The sequence below is a fragment of the Odocoileus virginianus genome, unplaced genomic scaffold (genome assembly GCF_023699985.2).
Source record: "Odocoileus virginianus isolate 20LAN1187 ecotype Illinois unplaced genomic scaffold, Ovbor_1.2 Unplaced_Scaffold_10, whole genome shotgun sequence".
Lineage (NCBI taxonomy): Eukaryota > Metazoa > Chordata > Mammalia > Artiodactyla > Cervidae > Odocoileus > Odocoileus virginianus.
Window position 1 is genome coordinate 742,686 of NW_027224272.1, and position 17,667 is coordinate 760,352.

General features: G+C 37.3%; 1 protein-coding gene across 1 annotated transcript in view; it reads right to left on the reverse strand.

Moving 5' to 3' along the window:
* The window catches only part of CFAP47 (cilia and flagella associated protein 47), a 491,580-nt gene that overhangs the window by 174,690 nt on the left and 299,223 nt on the right, over positions 1–17,667 (reverse strand). The window contains exons 46-48 of the mRNA XM_020881679.2: positions 9,613–9,809; positions 7,875–8,018; positions 7,118–7,291 (exon numbers count right to left, since the gene is read on the reverse strand). Of these exons, the coding sequence (XP_020737338.2) occupies positions 7,118–7,291; positions 7,875–8,018; positions 9,613–9,809 (515 nt within the window). The remainder of the gene's footprint in view (positions 1–7,117; positions 7,292–7,874; positions 8,019–9,612; positions 9,810–17,667) is intronic.

Consider the following 17,667-nt stretch of genomic DNA (forward strand, 5'->3'; position numbering starts at 1 on the left):
CGTGGACTGTTTTTTCACTTTCTTCAAGATATCACTTGAAGAAAAATGGCAACTCTGCATTGAGCAAGTCTGTAAGTGCCATTTTTTCAATAGTATTTGCTCACTTTGTCACACTTTGATAATTTTTGGAATATTTCAAACATCTTCATTGTTTTTATATTTATTATAGTTATCAATGATCTTCAATGTTACTATTGTGATTGTTTTGGCATTTTTTAGCAATAAAGTATTTTTTAATGAAGGTATGTACATCCTTTTAAAACAATTCTCTTGCATGCTTAAGCTGCAGTGCAGCATAAAGCATAACTTTCATATGCAGTGGGAAAGAAAAATCTGTGTGACTTACTTTATTGTTACTTTGCTTTATTGTGGTAATGGTCTGGAATCCAAACCAAATATCTCCAAGGTATGCATATAGTTTGTCACAAGTTTTTTACATGCCTGAAATAATAAATCTTTTACCCTTTGTCAAGGAACACTGCATATGTGTTGTGGCACACCTTCGGCACTTAGATAGTTTACAACTCTACCTTAGCCTGAACTTCCAGCTCACACAGCATCTCTCCATCAGCCAGAGATGAAAAAACTGGCACCCTCTCAGGCCTTCCCTGGGAAATCACACCACTCTGTATATGCATGTGGCCTGTATGTTACCCAGGGACAAGTCAGAATTGTGAAATTCGCTGCAGATATCTTAATCCCCACACCTTCAAGTTTTTAGTCCAACTCTAGTTGGTCACAACTGGTTTTGTAGCCTCAGACAACTGCAATGCCAAACTACTGAATATTTTTGGCAAGTGTCCTAAGAATAGGTCCTTTCCATCAGAGCAAGATATGATACAAGTCAAAAGATGACAACCCCTCACTCCTGGGGAGGGGTGTTGCTAGAGACCTATGAGAAAGGTCAAATTGTGACAATGTACTGGAGTGGGAATTGTGAGCAGAGTCATACTCAATCTGCCTCTTCCTTTGTTTGCAAGGTTGCAGTTTCCACAGCCACTGTGGTTGTAAGACTGCAGAGTAGCGGACAGGGGGACAGAAATAGGTCAAGTCAAAACGTGACAAATTACTTCACTGTTACCAGGATTCGGTTTTTCTGGAGTAAATACTCCTCAAATTGTTTGAAATCTTTAATTTCAAGATTTAAAATTTCATTTTGACAGTTTTTGTCAGTGTTTTTATTGCTTTTAAGGAGGAACAGATTTATGAAACTCCACTATTCTGGAAGTCCCAGGTCTCCTGTTTTCCTTATTGCACAACTATCTCCTACTACTGAGAGGGTAACAGGCAGGAAGGCCAGGGGTCTCCAAATGGAAAAAAGAAGCTGCAGGTGCCAGACATTTTTATCTCTCTTAAGCGGCAGGAAGAAACAAACCAGCGATATGTTTTTCCTTCTCTATACAAATTTAAAAGAGGTTTCTCTTAAAGTGCTGTGTTGCCATGACACCTGGTCTCACCTGAAGCTAACTACTCTCAAACCTTGAGTTGACCAATACGTTTCTTTTTCGTATGGAAATGTTGTCTTAAGCTATGTTAATGAACCCCAGACTCTATCTTCAAGTTGGTTCCGCCAAATGGCCTAAATTTACTTACTCAGGTATTGTTCCCCTAATCTATGTAAATGAAAATATTTGTTGGTATTCTGCCCTTCTACAAGATTCAAGTCAATCGTTTTATGGCCAGGGATGAATTATCTGGTATCATTCTAAATTTTATGACATCCTTTTCATTAACAGACTGTGAGTGACTATATAACAGACAGCTAAAGACTAGAAGGGGGGTATTCTTTTGCCCCCTTCTGATGCCTATGTCAGAAGCTTTCCCTATCTCCTTTATACTTTAATAAAACTTTATTACACAAAAGCTCTGAGCGATCCAGCCTCGTCTCTGGCCCCAGATTGAATTCGTCTCCTCCGGAGGCCAAGAATCCCGCGTCTAATCGTTCAGCAACAACCTTTCACTACCTGGTCATTTTGATCAAATGCCATAGCATTTTACCTGTATTGCTTATTATATTCCATTATTTTTTATACTATTTTTCCTATTGGGGAAGTCTCAACATTCTATTGCAAACTATTCTTGTAGCAATGAGATTAAATACATGTAAAAGGCTTTTTTAAAAAAAAATTCAAATCATCATAAAAAAGAATACTAACAGTAATGAGAAATAGAAAAAGAAAAGATATTAAAAGAATATACTGAGTGTGAGTTGTTAGCAGACTGTCAAAGTGGAGGTATAAAGTAAGCAGTCAAAAATGAGAGGCTGAAGCTAACACATCTAGAGTAAAAGTATGAATTTGCCACTTGTACCTAAATGGTAGTCTGAAACCAAGAAACTGCCAAGTGTGGTGTGGTACAGATATGAGGATGCTTTAGAAGGCAGAACTTTAAAAAGAAATGAGAAGGTTAGAGGAATAAAAGGACCAGATAAATAACAATCAAGAAACAGCATGGAAATGAGGAATATAGAAAGATATAAAATAAAGGGTGAAGAGTGTTAAGACAGTGTGCTGCATGCTTGCTAAGTTGCTTCAGTTGTGTCCGACTCTGTGACCTATGGATGGCAGCCCGCCAGGCTCCTCTGTCCATGGGATTCTCCAGGCAAGAATACTGGAGTGAGTTGCCGCACTCACCTCCAGGGATCTTCCTGACCCAGGGATTGAACCCACACCTCTTATGTCTCCTGCATTGGCAGGCGGGTCCTTTACCACTAGCACCACCTGGGAAGTTAAGAAGGCAGACAGTGCCAAACATTAAAGGAGTTTTAGGGCAGATAATTTGGGAAAATAACTGATTTTTCTTGAACAAAAGTTACAGGTGATCTTTGTGGCAGCAGTTTTAACAGAGTAGAGGAGCTACAAATAGACCACCATGAAGTAAGAAGTCATCATGTCAATAATGCTTTTTCAAGAAGTTTAGCAATCACAAAAAAATATAGAAGGTAATAGCTGAAGGGGTGTTGTTAGAGGCAAGTTTTATCTTGTAATGGAAAACCTTTGGGAATACTTATAGATTAAGAAAACTAGTCCAACAATGAGGAAGGTATTGAAGGAGTGGGGGGAAAATGCGAATCAACCCTGAGTGCAGAGAATCAGAAGCATTTCACTGGTTTCAAAGCAAGTGCAAGTTGAAACCTGATACTATAGATCAAAGTTTCCAGTCTAGCCTTTCTCCTTAGCAGCACCTCAATTGTTTCTCAATAGAATTTCCACTGAAATACCAGCAATGATTCAAATATAATAAATGAATAGAAATGGCAAATTGGTAATGCTCATTAGTTCAGTTCAGTTCAGTTGCTCAGTTGTGTCTGACTCTTTGCGACTCCATGGACTGCAGCACGCCAGGCCTCCCTGTCCATCACCAACTCCCGGAGTTTACCCAAACTCATGTCCACTGAGTCGGTGATGCCATCCAGCCAAGTCATCCTCTGTCATCCCCTTCTCCTCCTGCCCCCAATCCCTCCCAGCATCAGGGTCTTTTCCAATGAGTCAACTCTTCGCATGAGGTGGCCAAAGTATTGGAGTTTCAGCTTCAACATCAGTCCTTCCAATGAACACCCAGGACTGATCTCCTTCAGGATGGACTGGTTGGATCTCCTTGCAGTCCAAGGGACTCTCAGGAGTCTTCTCCAACACCACAGTACGAAAACATCAACTCTTCGGCGCTCAGCTTTCTTCACTCTGGATGTGAGTTGGACGTGAGTTCAACTCTCACATCCATACATGACCACTGGAAAAACCACAGCCTTGACTAGACAGACCTTTGTTGGCAAAGTAATGTCTCTGCTTTTTAATATGCTATCTAGGTTGGTCATAACTTTCCTTCCAAGGAGTAAGCATCTTTTAATTTCATGGCTGCAATCACCATCTGCAGTGATTTTAGAGCCCCCCAAAATAAAGTCTGACACTGTTTCCACTGTTTCCCCATCTATTTCCCATGAAGTGATGGAACCAGATGCCATGATCTTAGTTTTCTGAATGTTGAGCTTTAAGCCAACTTTTTCACCCTCCTCTTTCACTTTTATCAAGAGGCTTTTTAGTTCCTCTTCATGACCCAGATAATCACGATGGTGTGATCACTCACCTAGAGCCAGACATCCTGGAATGTGAAGTCAAGTGGGCCTTAGGAAGCATCACTATGAACAAAGCTAGTGGAGGTGATGAAATTCCAGTTGAGCTCATTTCAAATCCTAAAAGATGATGCTGTGAAAGTGCTGCACTCAATATGCCAGCAAATTTGGAAAACTCAGCAGTGGCCACAGGACTGGAAAAGGTCAGTTTTCATTCCAATCCCAAAGAAAGGCAATGCCAAAGAATGCTCAAACTACCACACAATTGCATTCATCTCACACGCTAGCAAAGTAATGCTCAAAATTCTCCAAGCCAGGCTTCAGCAATACATGAACCGTGAACTTCCAGATGTTCAAACTGGTTTTAGAAAAGGCAGAGGAACCAGAGATCAAATTGCCAACATCTGCTGGATCATCAAAAAAGCAAGAGAGTTCCAGAAAAACATCTATTTCTGCTTATTGACTATGCGAAAGCCTTTGACTGTGTGGATCACAATAAATTATGGAAAATTCTGAAAGAGATGGGAATACCAGACCACCTGACCTTCCTCTTGAGAAACCTATATGCAGATCTGGAAGCAACAGTTAGGACTGGACATGGAACAATAGACTGGCTTCAAATAGGAAAAGGAGTATGTCAAGGCTGTATATTGTCACTGTGCTTATTTAATTTCTACGCAGAGTACATCATGAGAAATGCTGGGCTGGAAGAAGCACAAGCTGGACTCATGACTGCCGGGAGAAATATCAGTAACCTCAGATATGCAAATGACACCACCCTTATGCTCATTTAGTACATGCTGGTTAAAAATAATGGTGATTTTCAAATTAAGAAAGGTGATACTTTATTCTAATATCTCTAAGAACATGTGTTTTAGGTTTTAAATATGTTTCTGTTCTTTTATAATTCCTGGAGCTATTTAAATGTAGAAATATAAAAGAACTAGAATACATGTTCAGTATTATTAGTACTTGAGTGAAATTATATTTAAAAAATTTAATATTAACATCTTTAATTACAGAAAAAGCTCTCAGGGAAAATTTACATTCTAAAGGTAAAAGTAACTAGATTCTTCAGTTTTATTTGTATATTGAAACAAGAGAAATATAGACTTTAATTATTATTTCTTATGAGAAGAATTTTGTTATATAAAATTCCACTTCTACATTTAATTAGAAAAATACATTCACCTTTCATAGTTAACATAGCATACTTATTATTTTTAAAAGCCTACAGTAAAAAAAATGCATTAATTTGAAGGATGAAATTTTTAAAACCTACAGACATCACCTCTGCCATAACAACAAAATGAAATAACCAATGTTAAGATATTAAAGGATATTTTCTTTAACCTTTTATCATCAAACTCTTAAAATGAAATCCTTCCTCATCAGTAAACTCTGGAAAGGGAAAGGGAGTGGGGGGAAAAATGACTTTCCTTATTTATAGGAAATCTAAGTAGTCATGATTTTCTTATTCTTTTCTTTTATTTCCTTCCTTCTTTCCCTCTTTCTTTCCATTTGAAATGCCACCCATTATGTTTGCATCTGTTTATTAAACAAATCTTCCTGGAAAAACTATTACGTGCTTGATACTATGATTTATGGCATTTCCAGGTAGCTCAGCAGTAAAGAATCTACCTGCAACGCAGGAGACAAAGGAGACGTGGGTTCAGTCCCTGGGTGGGGAAGATCCTCTGGAGGAGGGCATGGCAACCCATTCCAGTATTCTTGTGGAGAAAATCCCATGGACAGAGGAGCCTGGCAGGCTACAGTCCATGGGGTCAAAAAGAGTCAGACATGACTGAGTGACTGAGCACCCACGCACTATGATTTATGCTGGGTATAAAAGTGTGGATATGAGGGGGTATGCACCTTTCCTCACAGTAAATAATCTTGTGGAGAACAATAAATAGGTAATAGCAATAAGATATAATGTACATGATTGTGGGAAATGTAAAAAAAAAAAATGTTGCGAAAGCACAAGAAAGGCATCTATAATCCAGGTTTATGGGGATCTAGAAAGATTCTCAGAAAAGTGGCATCTAATAAATACTTGCCCTAAAGAATGAAATGGAGTTAAGCACAGAGAAGTGGAAGATAGGGAGTTGGATAAAGATTTCTAGATAGTAGCAAAAGGAAATACTGTATATAGTGGCCTAAGTGTTGCTGGAGGCAGGAGTGGTAAGAGATGAGGCTGAGCAAACATACTTTTGAAGCACATGGGCCACGTCAGGGAGCATGGACTAGATCTGATGGCAAGAGATGACAGTGAAGAGTTTTAGCAGAGGAGTAAGAAAATAAAATTTTCCTTCATAATATTCATTCCATTTGTAATCCAGTAAGGAAAGAAGAAGAAAATCAAAGCGCATAATTTTCAAGATTACCAAAAATAGAAGAGAACAAAGCCAGTGAATTTCTAAACTTCTGAAGCACCCTCTAAAAATAGATACAGGCACCTATGATGGATAGATATTTGAAGCTTCTTTGAGGATTCTACTGAACACATAATTTGTAGATAAATATGGGAGTAGGGAATAAAAAAAATTGTTTTCATATTTGCTTAAATATATCAAGTGAGGAAGGTCAAGAATAAAACCTCATAATAAAGAAAGATATAAATAATTATGTCTTTCTTCATATTCCCACTATTATTCATACTGGTAAGTGACAGGATACACTTTTGAAATTTCATGCCTGCAGATATCACATTACAATTTCAAAAGCTGTTTAAAAGTTTTTTTGAAAAGATCTTTCATTATCATACGCAATATCTTCAAGTAAAAATACACATGACTCAAGTAAATTTTAATGTGTTTTATGATTATATAGTAATACTTAGATATAAAACTTGTTTGGTACTAATTCAACTTTATATGAAATGGCATTTTAAAAGCTGTTGGACTAATATAAAGAATTCTAACCATCTCCTTGTGTCACACTGCTTTACCTAGTTAAGTAAAATTAAATATTTTTAAATTTCATACAATTCAATTGTACTCTTTCTGAAAACACTTTCATATTTTAAAAAACAAAAAACAAACTTACCTTAAATGTTAGGATGCTTGGGGTATAATTGGGCACTATTATGTGTTTGTTTGTTACTTCCCCCACTTGACAGTCTATAGTGATGTATTCCAAAGCCAGGGGTCTTTTTCCAATTCCCTTTATGTCAAAGATATGCTCCATACCATCTACTTCATTTTGTAGAATAAGCCTGCCCTGTGACAAATCAGTCAAATTTCAGCTCTATAGGAGTGACAGTTAGAAGTCAACAATTTCTTCTGTAATAGGAATTTTGAATCTGATTAATGAAATGAGCTTTCTAGAAGGTGTTAGTCACTGACTTATCCAGTTTACATATAAATACTTCTACTGAATGAATGAAGACGGATTTCCTGTGAAAAGCTCTTTATTTCTTTTCACTTTCACTAAGTGACAGAGTTTAATAGGCATTCTCAGGCTGTTTACATACTTGTCAAAGAAATATGACTTAAGAAATATTTTCTGAAGTATAAACTTCCTTACTGAACAAAAACAAAGCAGTGGTTTTACTATGTTAAACATATTATGTAAAAATAACCTAGATATAAATATTGAAGCCTATGACAATGTGATGTTCAGAATATTTATATCTCAAATTAAAACATTTATTAAAGTTTCAAGCAGAGTGAACACCAATGATCAAATTCATGGAAAATATAACTTTTCTGCAAGAAAATTTATCATAAATTGTAGAGGTAAACATCACATATTGGTTTATCTACATATTAGTGCTAGGGGAAAAAAATCAATGAGTTCATACCATAATCTCACATTCCAAAATAGGTTTGAATGTGAGAGGATAATCCACAGTTTCACCTGGTCTGACATATAAAATAGGAGGTCCATGAAACCATTTTCCTTCTATAGTAACTTGACATTTCCATTCATTATTTGTTTCATTATTCTAAAGCATGAAAATAAAGACAGAAACATATCAGTGTAAAAAAAATTCTTACAAATTACCTTTGTCTATGCTATCATCACTCACTTAGAGCCAAGTAATAGCCAGTCTCCTGGACTTCAAGGAGATCAAACCAGTCAACCTAAAGGAAATCAACTCTGAATATTTCATTGGAAGGACTGATGCTGAAGCTGAAGCTCCAATACTTTGGCCACCTGATGAGAAGAGCCAACTCATTAGAAAAGACCCTGATGCTGGAAAAGATTGAAGGCAGGAGGAGAAGGGGACGACAGAGGATGAGATGGTTGGATGGCATCACCAACTCAATGGACATGAATTTGAGCAAACTCCAGGAGATGGTGAGGACAGGGAAGCCTGGTGTGCTGCAGTCTATGGCATCACAAAGAATCGGACAGGAATGAGTGACTGAAGAGCAACAACAATAGCCAATCACTGGTCTTAGCGCCTATGAGCCCATCTTAATCACATGTTAAGGTCACAGCTGAATTTGGGGCAGAGTGATCTGAGAGACCATGAGTCTGCTTAGTCTGATGATAGGTTAAGGATATTGGAGTTAACTTTTTTTTTTCATTTATTTTTATTAGTTGGCAGCTAATTACTTCACAACATTGCAGTGGGTTTTGTCATACATTGACATGAATCAGCCATGGAGTTACATGTATTCCCCATCCCGATCCCCCCTCCCACCTCCCTCTCTACCCGATCCCTTTGGCTCTTCCCAGTGCACCAGGTCCGAGCACTTGTCTCATGCATCCAACCTGGGCTGGTGATCTGTTTCACTATAGATAATATACATGCTGTTCTCTCGAAACATCCCACCCTCACCTTCTCCCACAGAGTCCAAAAGTCTGTTCTGTACATCTGTGTCTCTTTTTCTGTTTTGCATATAGGGTTATCATTACCATCTTTCTAAATTCCATATATATGTGTTAGTATACTGTAATGGTCTTTATCTTTCTGGCTTACTTCACTCTGTATAATGGGCTCCAGTTTCATCCATCTCATTAGAACTGATTCAAATGAATTCTTTTTAATGGCTGAGTAATATTCCATGGTGTATATGTACCATAGCTTCCTTATCCATTTGTCTGCTGATGGGCATCTAGGTTGCTTCCATGTCCTGGCTATTATAAACAGTGCTGTGATGAACATTGGGGTGCACGTGTCTCTTTCAGATCTGGTTTCCTTGGTGTGTATGCCCAGAAGTGGGATTGCTGGGTCATATGGCAGTTCTATTTCCAGTTTCTTAAGAAATCTCCACACTGTTCTCCATAGCGGCTGTACTAGTTTGCATTCCCACCAACAGTGTAAGAGGGTTCCCTTTTCAGGATATTGGAGTTTGGAGTTAACTTTTTAAGCAAAAAGATGCAGCAGAAGTGATTAATCAGGTGAGCAATATGATAACATTTATATTCAGGAATAAAACTGTGACATCAAATTGGAGTAACAAATGGCCACACATAATGCAATTAGGAATCAGTACTAGTTTAGATGAGAGGTTTGAAGAAAACTTTGAGACAGTGGCAGTGGGAATAAAGTAAGTACTAAAAAGAGAAAAAAGAAAGCTTGTACTTACAATTGGAATATTCTGGGTAAGGGCTTCAAATGCTGGTGTTTCAAAATCAAATCTGGCCTCTGGACGTTCTTTATTCACCACACCTTCAACGCAATAGAGACGCACATCGTGCCTTGATGTCAACAAAATTTTGCAAGGGTAGCGTCCAGGGCTGAGAGGAACAAATCGCAAAGGGACTGGAACAGATCTAGCTGCAGCTATCAAAATAATTTAAAAATGGTTTAATAATTTTGATGGTATAAATCCTAAAATTCATTTTAGGATAAAGGAGTATTGTATTGTATTGTATTTAATTGTATTACATAATCCAGATGAGACTAGGTTCTAACACGGTAGCACATTACTCCTCAATCTCCTGGGCATTACAAGCAAGTTTTTTTTTTTTTTTAAGTGTTTATTACCTTTGGTTTTATTTTTTTTTTCCATTTATTTTTATTAGTTGGAGGCTAATTACTTTACATCATTACAGTAGTTTTTGTTATACATTGAAATGAATTACAAGCAAGTTTACTTATTTCTTTTTTTTATTAATGAGAGAATATATCCTGCATAGGTCAGAGGAAAGTCTGCTCCATAAAGATACTGAAGGACCCATGTACACTGCTCTTCCTTTGTGTACAGGTCAGGTGAAAAGGAGCTGAAAGTTTGCTCAAGGGCTTTTTGGTGTTCAGCCCAAAGTTAAACACACATTATAGTTAAGTGGTCAGAACCAAACACATGATTCTATCTTAGTCAACAGGGCCTGAGACTTGAGAGATATATGGACATTTGGTAAGCATTATTATCTGCTACATTTCTATGACACAGGAGTGCTCTATCCCACAGCAATCAAAATTAGTTACAACTTGACCAGCAGATAGAAATAGTTTTTAATAACCAAGAGAAGCCAAAAGAGGCATAACCAATGAATACTTCTCACATCACCTTGTTATACCATATACTAGAATAGCTAATATAATTTCTCATGGTGGGCAGGCTATCTACGCTGGTTCTTTTCTTCCAAGCAACACTACTATTTCTCTGAAAGTCACCATTTTCTTATTCTCCATGAAGTGAGAAAATAGTTATAAAAATCTCTTAACCCTAAAGTAGGATGCACTACTTTATTCTATTTGTACTACTGCATTCACTAAATGCATCCTATAATACAAGTTTCACTGCTAAATTCAAATTATTTAACTTATAGATAAGAAACAAGTGATAAAAGATGCTTAGAAGCCTAATCCTGTAAAAGGAAATTCTCTGAAATCAAGAAAACAAATCAAACTTATTAACCAATGCACTGGATGTGTATTATATTAATTGGCTATAGTGTTAATTCACTCACATTTAACACCTCAAATGTTAAAAATGGCAAATTTGTTTTCAAATACACTGAAGTCTATATGCCAAGAAAACCAGTCACTGCTATAAGAACATTAGTCGCTTTAAATCATTTTAAAACATACTGAGGATGTGTATGCATGTGTTATACATATTATAAAATATATTCATCATATTGGAGTAGGAAATGACAACCCACTTCAGTATTCTTGCCTGGAAAATTTCATGGACAGAGGAGCCTTGCAGGCTACAGTTTGTGGGGTCACAAAGAGTCGAACACAACTGAGTGACTGAGCATGAGCACTCATCATATATTATATAGAATACATTGTGTGTTGTATATTACATGTGTTACATATAACAATATACAATATATGTCTAGTGTCTCAGATGGTCAAGAATCTGCCTGCAATGCAGGAGACCCAGGTTCAATCCCTGGGTTGGAAGATTCCCCTGGAGAAGGGAATGGCTACCCACCCCAGTATTCTTGCCTAGAGAATTCCATGGACAGAGTAGCCTGGTGGTATATATTATATTATGTATAAATGTCATAGTTTTATGTTGTATATTAAGAAAAACTGATAATGGATTACTCTTGAAATATACATTATATCTAAGCAAAGTTCAAGAGACTCAGCAGGTCTAAGGAGGATACAAAGACTGTCAGAATGTTGTTATTTTTATTCCGTCTTATTCAAGTACAAATATAGTTTTAGAATAATTTTTTTTCTTGTCAAAAAGGACTGCAGGCACATCATATCATCTGTTGATCACTGATTACTTTCATTTCGAGAGAAGTATTTGAACTGTGGCAACATCATTAGAACAAACTAGGTGAGATAATTATTTGATTAAAATTTGTTGCTTTATTATCAGAAAGGAAGAAACCATACTTTTCTCTTGCATGAACAGATTGAAATGAAAATATTTAGATGATGTAATTTAAATAAGATTAAACTACTTAGAATATGAAATTTAATCAGCAGTAATTATTATTTTCATCAGAGATAAAGAATAACTAGCCATTTCATGGTAAACAACAATTGAAATGCACGAGTTCAAGTATAAAGCTGCTATCAAAAGCTTTATGCTATATACTATGTCCTTTTCCCTAAAAATATGCATTTTCTATTGATACTGAGTCAGAAAGTGAAAGTCAAGGACATCCTTAAGTGTACATATCCTGACTCATGAAATGTTCATAAGCAAAGACCCTAAGGAATATGCCATGCAACCCCCTCTCCCTTACAAGTCCATAAAGAAATTCATAATAGAATTTATGGAAATTATGGTTTTATTGTTGAAGATATATTGATAAAATAATATTTATTTTCCTTAAACATCTGAAATAATTTAATTAATTCATGATAGAAAAAGAGTAGGAATATTATCATATATTATCAAAAAGAAGCTACTTGTGGATTAAGGTATTTATCAGGCAGTATCCACATATCCTTAGATGTGAAATAGCAGAGGTAGAGACTTCTCACATTTAGAAATTTGGAAATTTTACTGGCTACACTGTGCCATCTCAACATCATTCTCTTTTAGGGACATGTTTTCTCAAAGTCCTTTCCAATTCTTCTCTGTAGCAGATGTCATCCATGTCCTGCCATGTCTCCTTGGCATTTAAATTGTTGCTGCAGGCCAATGGTTTTATGGAAAACAGATCTTTCTCCCTGAGGGCTTTCTCTAGTCACAGGAAGGTGCTTAATCCTTACATCCATCAGGCCACAAGTGACTGTTAACGACTGCAGTTGTGGTCCTCAACAAATAATGTATCAAACTGGTGGCAACATAACCCAGGTTCTTAATCCTTTGGTTGGAATAACTCTGAGGGGAATTCTACACAAATTCATAGACTGCTCATGAACACTCCCTGAACTGGCTCCTTCTCGCTGCTGTCTCTCACTATCTCACACTCCTACCTATGGTTCCTGAGATCACTTCTCAAACTGCTGCTCTCAAGACCTGGTCTTGGTGTCTGCTATTAGGGATCTCCAACCTAGCACATACCCTTAGACCAAGAAAAGAGAGCTTGCTGTTCGTGGCCTCATGCTTTCTAGGGCCTTACACTGAATATCCTCTGGCACTGTCTCTCTGGATGTGCATGGAGTACATGGGCCCGCTGGGACAGGCCTACGTGCAGCCCAGACCCATCCATGGTCTGGGTTTAGGGCATGTCACAATTCACCATTCAAAGTGCTTTGATCCCATTTCCAGTGCCTGCACAGGACTCCTCCCTATGTTGATCCTCCTGTTGGAAGACTCCTAGAATCAAAGAAGAACTAAGAGGTGGCCACAAAGGGGAAGATCCTGACCAAGATTAATTATGTGGGTTAAAGCACCCACAAATCTGTACACAAGGCCTCTGATGATACATGTAGGAGCTGAAGAAAGAGAATGGGGTGGGCACATGCCCAGGGCCCAGCTATCCCGTGTTGTCATGTCTAGCTCAAACCTCTAAGGAGACCAAGGATTCTAAAATCAAACTTGGTCTTTTAGTTTGGTAAAAAGCTTAATTTCTCAAAGTGGAATAATAGATTATATTCTACTTAAAACTTTGTTAGCCTGATTTACCCATTTTAAAATCTTGATATCTGGTACATGGGCTTCCATTTGAACTTTTGACCTGGACATACAAATGTCAGGGACAATCTAGACCTGTTCTTTCCATCCTTAGTCTACTAAATGTAGCTCACCTGGGGCCTTTTCTTTACAGGTGATCCCAGTAACTATGGGATTTGCCAGGGTTCTGTAATTAAAGATAGCCAAATGTACCTAAATTTATCAGATTATAGTTACTAAAGAAAATAAAGGAACATAAAGAGTGAATCTCTCTAATGAAAAAATTTCTAATTTTATATAACTTGAGGTACTGAAGAAGTCATTGTAATCTACAGTCTTTAAAATAACCCATAAAAATGGGCATCTAGCACATATGATCCTAGCAATCCCACTCTGGGCATATCTGAAGAAAACTCTAATTTGAAAAGATACATGCACCCCGGTGTTCAAAGCCATGCTACTTACAATAGCCAAGACATGGAAGCAACCTAAGTGTCCATCAACAGATGAATGGATAAAGAAGATGTGGTGTATACACACACACACACACACACACACACACACACACACACAATGGAATACTACTCAGCCATAAAAAAAGAATGAAATAATGCCATTTGCAGCAACATAGATGGACCTAGAGATTATCATACTAAGTGAAGTAAGTCAGACAGAGAAAGACAAATATCATACAATACTATAAATATATATATATACTTTATATATATATATTTTTGAAGTTAAGTTCTAAATCTAATTTAAATTAAAAAGTGATATTTGATTAGTAGCTTTCAAACATTTCATTTATTGGCTTGGGGCTGGGTGGGGTGGTGGGGAGTGTGTCTGAATAATACCTAAAACAGAATCTCAATATATAAGACAAACTAACCTAGAGTCAATCTGGTTGAAATAAGATGCTAGAAGCTCCCATTCACTTCCGCAACCTCCAAATAGACAAAACAAAGAACTTCAGAAGAATGTTAAGGCTCTAAAGAATATAATTTGATTAGCTGATCTCCTGGGTTTCTTTCTGCTTTAATATTCCATGATTATTTGAAAGTACATCAGAAAAGTGGAAGAGACTAAAAATATATTAAATTGGTCATTATTTTACATAGTTAATTATATAGGTATATTATTAGCAAACAATAATCAGAAATTCTTAATTCAGAAAATGGGGTATCAAGAGAATGACTAAATTTATGATATGAATTCATTTGTAAGATGAACTTATAATAAACAGATATTTGTTGCAAATTAATATATGAGTAATTATGTGTGCTTAGTCACTCAGTCATGTCGGAGCACTTTCACAGCATCATCTTTTAGGATTTGAAATAGCGCAGCACTTTCACAGCATCATCTTTTAGGATTTGAAATAGCTCAACTGGAATTCCATCACCTCCACTAGCTTTGTTCGTAGTGATGCTTCCTAAGGCCCACTTGACTTCGCATTCCAGGATGTCTGGCTCTAGGTGAGTGATCACACCATCATGATTATCTGGGTTGTGAAGATCTTTTTTGTACAGTTCTTCTGTGTATTCTTGCCACCTCTTCTTAATATCTTCTGCTTCTGTTAGGTCCATACCATTTCTGTCCTTTATTGAGCCTATCTTTGCATGAAATGTTCCCTTGGTATCTCTAATTTTCTTGAAGAGATCTCTAGTCTTTCCCATTTCTATTGTTTTCCTCTATTTCTTTGCACTGATCACTGAGGAAGGCTTTCTTATCTCTCCTTGCTAGTCATTGGAATTCTGCATTCAATGGGTACATCTTTCCTTTTGGCTTCTCTTCTTTTCACAGCTCTTTGTAAGGCCTCCTCAGACAGCCATTTTGCTTTTTTTTTTTTTTTATTCATTTTTATTTATTTTTTTTTCCCATTTATTTTTATTAGTTGGAGGCTAATTACTTTACAGCATTGCAGTGGTTTTTGTCATACATTGAATTAGCCATGGATTTACATGTATTCCCCATCCCGGTCCCCCCTCCCACCTCCCTCTCCACCCCATCCCTCTGGGTCCTCCCAGTGCACCAGGCCTGAGCACTTGTCTCATGCATCCAACCTGGGCTGGTGATCTGTTTCACCCTAGATATACATGTTTCGATGCTGTTCTCTTGAAACATCCCACCCCCGGGTTCTCCCATAGAGTCCACAAGTCTGTTCTATACATCTGAGTCTCTTTTTCTTTTTTTGCATATAGGGTTATCGTTACCATCTTTCTAAATTCCATATATATGTGTTAGTATACTGTAATGGTCTTTATCTTTCTGGCTTACTTCGCTCTGTATAATGGGCTCCAGTTTCACCCATCTCATTAGAACTGATTCAAATGAATTCTTTTTAACGGCTGAGTAATATTCCATGGTGTATATGTACCACAGCTTCCTCATCCATTCATCTGCTGATGGGCATCTAGGTTGCTTCCATGTCCTGGCAATTATAAACAGTGCTGCGATGAACATTGGGGTGCATGTGGCTCTTTCAGATCTGGTTTCCTTGGTGTATATGCCTAGAAGTGGTATTGCTGGGTCATATGGCAGTTCTATTTCCAGTTTTTTAAGAAATCTCCACACTGTTTTCCATAGCGGCTGTACTAGTTTGCATTCCCACCAACAGTGTAAGAGGGTTCCCTTTTCTCCACACCCTCTCCAGCATTTATTGCTTGTAGACTTTTGGATAGCAGCCATCCTGACTGGCGTGTAATGGTACCTCATTGTGGTTTTGATTTGCATTTCTCTGATAATGAGTGATGTTGAGCATCTTTTCATGTGTTTTTTAGCCATCCGTATGTCTTCCTTGGAGAAATGTCTGTTGAGTTCTTTGGCCCATTTTTTGATTGGGTCATTTATTTTTCTGGAGTTGAGCTGGAGGAGTTGCTTGTATATTTTTGAAATTAATCCTTTGTCTGTTGCTTCATTTGCTATTATTTTCTCCCAATCTGAGGGCTGTCTTTTCACCTTGCTTATAGTTTCCTTTGTTGTACAAAAGCTTTTAAGTTTCATTAGGTCCCATTTGTTTATTTTTGCTTTTGTTTCTAAAATTCTGGGATGTGGGTCATAGAGGATCCTGCTGTGATTTATGTCAGAGAGTGTTTTGCCTATGTTCTCCTCTAGGAGTTTTATAGTTTCTGGTCTTACATTTAGATCTTTAATCCATTTTGAGTTTATTTTTGTGTATGGTGTTAGAAAGTGTTCTAGTTTCATTCTTTTACAGGTGGTTGACCAGTTTTCCCAGCACCACTTGTTAAAGAGGTTGTCTTTTTTCCATTGTATATCCTTGCCTCCTTTGTCGAAGATAAGGTGACCATAGGTTCGTGGATTTATCTCTGGGCTTTCTATTCTGTTCCATTGATCTATACTTCTGTCTTTGTGCCAGTACCATACTGTCTTGATGACTGTGGCTTTGTAGTATAGTCTGAAGTCAGGCAGATTGATTCCTCCAGTTCCATTCTTCTTTCTCAGGAGTACTTTGGCTATTCGAGGTTTTTTGTATTTCCATACAAATTGTGAGATTATTTGTTCTAGTTCTGTGAAAAATACCGTTGGTAGCTTGATAGGGATTGCATTGAATCTATAGATTGCTTTGGGTAGTATAGCCATTTTGACAATATTGATTCTTCCAATCCATGAACATGGTATATTTCTCCATCTGTTTGTGTCCTCTTTGATTTCTTTCATCAGTGTTTTATAGTTTTCTATGTATAGGTCTTTTGTTTCTTTAGGTACATTTTGCTTTTTTGCATTTCTTTTTCTTGGGGATGGTCTTGATCCCTGTCTCCTGTACAGTGTCATGAACCTCTGTCCATAGTTCATCAGGCACTCTGTCTATCAGATCTAGTCCCTTAAATCTATTTCTCACTTCCACTGTATAATCGTAAGGGATTTGATTTAGGTCATACCTGAATGGTCTAGTAGTTTTCCCTACTTTCTTCAATTTAAGTCTGAATTTGGCAATAAGGAGTTCATGATCTGAGCCACAGTCAGCTCCTGGTCTTGTTTTTGCTGACTGTATAGAGCTTCTCCATCTTTGGCTGCAAAGAATATAATCAATCTGATTTCGGTGTTGACCATCTGGTGATGTCCACGTGTAGAGTCTTCTCTTGTGTTGTTGGAAGAGGGTGTTTGCTATGACCAGTGCATTCTCTTGGCAGAACTCTATTAGCC